Source organism: Sesamum indicum, linkage group LG15 (assembly GCF_000512975.1).
Source record: "Sesamum indicum cultivar Zhongzhi No. 13 linkage group LG15, S_indicum_v1.0, whole genome shotgun sequence".
Taxonomy (NCBI): domain Eukaryota; kingdom Viridiplantae; phylum Streptophyta; class Magnoliopsida; order Lamiales; family Pedaliaceae; genus Sesamum; species Sesamum indicum.
In genome coordinates this window covers 8,120,323-8,127,806 of record NC_026159.1, presented here as the reverse complement: position 1 = coordinate 8,127,806, position 7,484 = coordinate 8,120,323, and the positions used below count along the sequence as shown (strand labels likewise).

The window sequence follows — 7,484 nt, the reverse complement described above, 5'->3', positions numbered from 1 at the left end:
AAATTGTTATTATATATGTGTTATTAATTATTTTTAATGACAATTTTATCGACTACTTTTTGTCACTATATTAATAACACTACCAAATTCATTATTATGAAGTTGAATTATGGATATTATTAATCTTAACCAAATTATGGGAGTATTTGCAAAAACTTCTACTTTTAGAAGAAGTGATTTTTGTAAAAAACTAAAATAAAAATTGAAGTTGTAGTAAAAATTAAAAGTGGATAGTATTTGTAAAAAAGGTTAAAAGTAGATAAAAGCTAAATTGGATAGTGTTTGGAGAAAAATCACTTTTTAAAATAAACTTAATTGATGAAAGACTGTTTTGTCTCTATGTGTTATAAAGATAATATTTTTTTGCTTATTATTTCACTTAGTGTTTGTCAATTTAATAATACTCCCATTAAGTAATATAATTATTCATTCATACACAATAATTAGACTTATGTGATTGCAAAAATTAATTATTTATTAATTAATTAAATAACAATATGTGCACTAAATAATATAATTAGATTATATAGCACATAAAATATTAAATACATAAAAGTGTAAATTTAATTATTTTTAAAAATTAAATTATTTGAAAACTCCGATATCAACTTTAAATATATAATTTTAAAAATAAATTAAAAACAGTAAAATTGAATTAAGATTATTATAATAAGCGTAAAGCAATAAAAAATAAAGTTCAATTTATTTATAAAAATACCGAAACAACTAAAAGCACCCCCAAGGTGCTTCTAGCTTTTGATTTAAAAAGCTTTTTTAAGCCATCTAAGAAACAAAAACTGGCATTCCAAACACTTTAAAAGTATTTTAGAGAGCCAAAAGCTGAAAAATATTAGTGTAAAGCACTTGCAAACACTCCCTCTATCGTTAATCTTAACAAAAATTAATCTTCAATATATACACTTCCACTAGCATCATAAGAGGGAAAAATGCAATTCACCCCCCTGTGGTATGAGAAATTACTAAAAAATCCATTGTTAAAAAATAAAATAGCAAATTATTCCCTATATTTTGAAAAATGAAGCAAATTTTATCCCCTTAGCTAAAGTAGGGGATAATTTGCTTCATTTTTCGAAACACAAGGGGGTAATTTGCTAATTATTTTTCCCACAAGAATTTTTATTTGCTCACTTTACATATTACAGGAGATAAATTGAATTTAATCTGAATCAGAAGGTTTTATTATCAGTATGGCATCGTAAAAGTATAAACTAATAAGTAGTTGTTATACTACTCCTACAGGACTTAATTATGATATTTGATTTCAACGATCAAAATTGTCAGATTTGATAGTTAGAGGATTAAAATTATATTTTTCCTATAGAATTTATTCCAATTTTCAATGGAAATAATGAAAAAATAGAATTTTTTTATCTAAATCAGGTTCAATCTAACCCAACCAATTACAAAACAAGTGTATATATGATTGATCACTTTTTTTGAACTTTTCATCAATTACACGATAAGTGTGTTACACTTGCCATATAATTAATTTAGATCAATTAAATTCGATTTTAATTAGAACTTTTGGCAAGTAAACTAGAAGAAAAATTAAAAAGGTTTTTTCTTTTTTATTTTTTCTTTGTCCTTATTATCTATAAGATGCAAGAGATGAATAATAAATTTGATAGCAAAAAATACTTACTGAAAGCAGAGTTGGACCAACATGTGACGTAAGATCTTGTTTAAAGGGTCCACCCGTACGGAACTCATTGCTGGGTGTTATCATCCAAAATCCCACATGGTCGTTGCTCACCCACCCATGCACCTTGTTGTTTTTGTTATCACATGAGTATAGGTATTTGTCATCCACCTAATATGATATGCACACAAATGAACATTAATTTGTAAGGATAATTTATGCTTAGGTTACTTGGAGAAAAATGATCATTGGAGATGTCATTGTTCCAACACTTTTGAAAACCAAGAACTCAAACTCAAGAAGAAATCTAACATTTAATTATGCTCAATTGTTATGGTTAAAAATAAATAATCATGGTTCTTAGTTATTGACCACAACCATGCAACGGTTATCATTCGTAGGTTTCGCGAGTGGTTAAAATATTTATCATGGCTAAAAATCAATCATGGTAAAAATAGTTTTCATGGTGAATAATATACATTTTGTATTAATTTTTATTTAATCGTGGTTAATATATATATATATATATATACATATGTAATTATTTATAAAGCACTCTCTAAATAAACCCAACTTTATGTTAACAAGTTTGAATAAAATTTAGGATTAAAGTTTCTGATCAATTCCAATGTTGCTGCTCACTAAAATAAAACATAATATTAGTAATAAAATATCAAGTGAAAATTTTTAAACTGTTAACAAAAATATACATTAAGTGACAAAAATTTTTATTTTGCCATTATATAATTTTTAGCGACAAAATTATTGTATAAAGTTAGTATAGATAGTTAATAATGCATCTATAATGACAATAATTATTTAGCATTACTAGCTAGGCCGTCATTATGTGTGTATTATTAATTGTGTTTAGTGACAATATTATGCACAAATTTTTTTGTCTCTAGTTCCTTGTAATAAGAACTTTTACGAAATAATAATTACTATTATAAATCATAAATTTAGTGTCGTGATAAAATAAAAATTCTTGTCATTAAATATAAAAAATTACTGAAAATATTAAAATTATCACTTGTTTTTTTTTTTTTATCGCTAATCTTATATTTTTTTTTCTTTTTGCAATGACTAGCTAGTACTGTAATAACTACTTAATGAATTGCATATATAGAATATATTTATTATATTCGAGAATATTATGGACAAGTTAAATAACATGTGGCAAAAATTTCCAAATAAATGAGCAAGAATCATAAGATATTGTACTATTTTTGTTCAAAATTAAAAAAATTTAAAAAAACACCATTTTCTATATTACGTATTATAATTTGTCTACTGATTTTAGTCATATCGATGTATTGGTTGAATCTACGTATTACTCAAAAAAAAATATATATATTTAGTTGTATGAATGAAAATTTAAACATATATACCTCCCCTTTGAGCTCAGGATTAGTTGGACGCGTCAAGAGTACAGCTTCTGGATAATCAAGAACTTGACCGGTGTAGCGATCCACAGACATTGGCATGACCCTTTGCCTTTCATCGGACATAGCCATGTACTGAAACCTGCACGTGGAATTAGTATGTAATATGACTATACAAATTACCCATAATACATTAAACCAAGATTAAATATTTCTTCATGAAATTGACAGTAGAAACTTCTAATATACAAAATTACAATTTTAGTTCTATAATTGCTGGTGAATTGACAATTTTATAAAATTCTGTAATTGTGGGGTGAATTGACAATTTAGTTCTTTATGGATACATTTTGGTAATTTTGTGTTATAATTTTAAATCTTCGTATATTGAGAAAAAAAATGATCGAAAAAATGCACGTGATGCGCATGTGACTAGATTCACTGAGTACACTATTTATTTGCCTTTTTAGCACATTTCCATGATTTTTCCCTCTATGCAAGAAAAGTTATTATTTCCTGCACTATAAATTACTTGGGCTTGAAAATCATAGTAAACCAATACTATTTACCATGATCAAACTGATATGAAAACTTAAGTCTTGACCATGACTAATCAACATTTGTTATAAATTTACATACGTATGGCCAAAATTTATACCATAGTTTTTAGTTGTAGCAAATGTTTTGACCTCGCTCGCAAAACCACTGGCAATAATAGCCGTTGCGCAGTTGTAGTTAATCAGCATATGCTACAATTTGTTACTTTTAACCATGACCATAGTGAAAAATCATATTTGTCCGCTTGTCTAACATTAACATATATAAATAAGTGAAACATAGTTTTCAGCACCTGTTTTCTTCAAGTTTGAACACAATTCTTGCTTCCTGGATGTCAAAAGCTGGCCATCCTTTTAAACGTTCAAGCACAGCATACGAATAAAATCCAGGGGAGTCTCTAAGCATTACATATCTGCAAAACGATCTCAAGTGCATGTTAACCAATTCAGACATGGATTGAACAATGAAATATGTATTATATACACACGTCTATATGGTATGAGTATGGAGAATTTAAGGTTGCGACAACCTTTTGTCAACGTTCAAAGGAACTCTCGCGCTACCAACTGTCCATGTTGTTGTAAAAGAAATCTCCGTGTGATCCCTATTTCGTCGTATAACCTTATACCTTGTTCCTAGCAACCTGCACATCGACATCTCTTCAATGAAATTCTACGTACACTACAGAGTCTAGAAAAGTAGGTTATCACATCATTACAACATATTAGAATGTGGTACTATGATGTTACCGGTTCTGAGTATGTGCCACATGAATTATCAGAGTAGCACGATAAGACGAAATTTAGTTTTCGTTTAATAAAAAGTTATTATAAAGATCGTACTTACTTATCCATGATGTCATGACCCCCTGGCTTGGTCCAAACGACATCCCAATACCTGTATAACGTCCACAAACCACAATGTTGCGTTCACATAGAGTCGAGAAATTTAATAAAGCAATTTATTGGGCATCCATCTTGAAAAACAAGTCGTGATTACGAGGAAAATAGAATTACATGAATTTGGAGGCATACCCTCTATTGTCTTCTTTATTTTGTGTTTGCAGCAAGTTTTCACTCCCTTTATATGTTATACTCGTGACCAGCCCACCTGGTGCTGTCAATGTGACATTGACGATCCCGTTACTCATTACAACCTGCGCAACTTCTTATTAGGAAAATCGACAAGCTTCTTGGTGCAGTACAGTTTAAACAGAGGAAATTTTTTTACCCGAATCAGGTTTGGCTTTCCTGAACTGTAACCAATCACACAACAAGTGTATTCCACTTGCATATAATTGGTTCAAATCCAACCAAACCCGATCAGAGTTATGCAGTTCTCCAAGCACACGAGACATTTCATTCATGGCATATTAATACATATTAAATTTCATGTTCTGTAGTTTTACATGCTGATTATGTCGTTGCAAATGTACTGTCGACGAAGCTGGCAAAACAGCTTGACCGTCGTCGTCTTCTTGCAGCATTTCTCTGAAATTGACCAAACAGATCATCAGATTATAATCATATATACATATTGCATTAATCCATCTAGGATTGAGATTCTTATTCAGTTAGACATGAACAACATAGTACATAATTTCTCTAAGTTCAGTGCCTGTAATTTTCTTAGTCATGTTGTGTCCCTCAACAGCTTAAACGCCGCAGGTACTTAATTTGGTACGTTATTTTCGACAATGTTAATTGTCGGAATCTTACCACAAAAAATGGTGGCTGGCAACTCTGTAAAATTCCAGTGCGGTGTGAATTTGCAATTAACTTCGGTAAACAAGAAAAAGTAAATAATTAAAACTATTAATGCCTGAAAAGTCGAACAATTACATGACAAATATATTAAATTCTTGTAGAAATTTGATGGTCAGGAGTAATTTAATCAGAATGGTAATTCTTCGCACCAAACACGAATTTACTGGCTGTATAATAACCACATAGAATGGTCATTCTCATCTAATTAATATGTTGATCAAAATAAACTATGCTATTTGGGGCATGCACTGTAAAAGAATAGGTTATTTTCTACATTATAAAAAAGTTAAGGAAAGACATAATATTATTTACTATGATCAAATAAAATTAATATGGAACTTTAGTTTTGATCAAAATTAAATAATTAACATTTACTAATTTTTGCAAACATAACGTGTAATTTATTTAAAAAAATTATGATTTTAATATATTTTAGCGTGCATATATATTTGTAAAATATAACTATTACATGCCGTAATACATGGGCCGGTTTGGGGTATGTATTTTATCATAATCCGTAGCTAACGGATATGGTAAAAAATCTTTTATCATACACCTTTGTGTCACACACTGATGTCACACCCACACGTATATGCATGTGATCTAATTTTTAAATTATAATATAGTTTAATTATATTTTAAAATTTGAGAAAAAATACCTGACAATGACTCATTAATGAGATACTAACGCAAAAATATGATAAAAGATACACCGAAAAAGAGTTGTCTCGTGCCCAGAATATAGCAGCCGCGAAAACCAATTGAAATGCATGAGATGAGCAGACATCTGTTACTAACAGATGAAGTTATGACTCAAAAAAGTATTCAAAGACAAAAGTTTTTTCTTGATTCAAACTTTAGAAAACATCTGTCCGAATTCACACACCAAGAACTAAAAGTAGTGAAAAGTTTTGTAAAACTAATCCGTTATGCAGACATTCTGGGGAAAATGCAATTTTTTCCTATAATTTCAGGGATTACATTTTTGGTTCACTCTGATTTTAATTTTATAATCAAGGACAATAATTTTAAAAAATAACACAAACACACACATTCAGTTCAATTTCTATCTGAAAAATGCTACTTTCATTGCCAAAGGGCTTTTTTCCAGCGAAATTGGCATTCTTCTACAAAAATTGGACTAATATGCTATTTTTTTAAAAAATTATTATCCTCATTACAGAATTAAAATAAAAACGTACCAGAACTCCCACCCATATCAATTACAGGATTAAAAATGCATTTTTCTCGGTATCTTCTACGAGGCTCAACATTTGTGAACTTACCCCGTCAACAAATTCTGAGAATGAGCGAGAAGAATCAATAGCTGCACTACGACTTCAAGCCGCAGTTTTCCCATTAATTGATCTCTATTTCAATATTCTGCAGATTTTCATGAAAATTATACATTATACGTACGTATAAATATATATATATATATATATATTAACTAAGCAAATGAAGTGTATAAAATGCACCTGATATATATAGAGTGCCAATGTCTGTCTGAATATTGTTGTTGCACTCAATTCTTCTAAGTTCTAACAACAATAAGTGAATAGGCAGAGAGGAGTGTGGAATAGCTTATGGCTTTTATAAGTGGCTTATGAAAGCCACCAAATTGGTTTTCCTTTTCAATCTGACTCTAAAGAACAAGAGTGTGTACTTGAAAAAGGGCAGAAGACTTCGTCCCAGCAATAAATGAAAGTGATTCCTTTTTCCAATTCTTCGTTCAACTTATTTCAAATTACACGAATTTATCATTGGCTTCTGCTGCAGCTTAAATAGTAAATAATCCAATTTTTCATAAGGTCAAGATTTATTAATGGCTATAATGCAGAGTTGAATTTCAATAATTAAGCAGTAATTGAGAATCCCATAATCAGATTCTTATACAAATTAATACCTAAAATGTATTCATTATTTAGAAGGAAATTTGGGCTAAATACAATTTGCCCTCTTGAAAGTATATTTGACTTTTATAGTCAATAAATCAAGACAAAATAGATATTATTGTGGTCAAAGTATGAAAATCAAATTTGCAAATTATGCTAATGAAGAACATAGAAAGGGAGAGGGTGTTGGATGTTGTTCTTCTTTTTTTAAAGAAAATTATTA

General features: G+C 29.3%; 1 protein-coding gene across 1 annotated transcript in view; it reads right to left on the bottom strand.

The window, feature by feature from the left end:
- LOC105178223 (probable rhamnogalacturonate lyase B) overlaps window positions 1–6,921 on the bottom strand; it is a 10,289-nt gene extending 3,368 nt beyond the window's left edge. The window contains exons 1-9 of the mRNA XM_011101649.2: window positions 6,845–6,921; window positions 6,653–6,749; window positions 5,009–5,090; window positions 4,635–4,756; window positions 4,447–4,497; window positions 4,130–4,243; window positions 3,893–4,012; window positions 3,049–3,184; window positions 1,664–1,831 (exon numbers count right to left, since the gene is read on the bottom strand). Coding sequence (XP_011099951.1) covers window positions 1,664–1,831; window positions 3,049–3,184; window positions 3,893–4,012; window positions 4,130–4,243; window positions 4,447–4,497; window positions 4,635–4,756; window positions 5,009–5,090; window positions 6,653–6,726 — 867 coding nt within the window. The 5' untranslated portion in view covers window positions 6,727–6,749; window positions 6,845–6,921. The remainder of the gene's footprint in view (window positions 1–1,663; window positions 1,832–3,048; window positions 3,185–3,892; window positions 4,013–4,129; window positions 4,244–4,446; window positions 4,498–4,634; window positions 4,757–5,008; window positions 5,091–6,652; window positions 6,750–6,844) is intronic.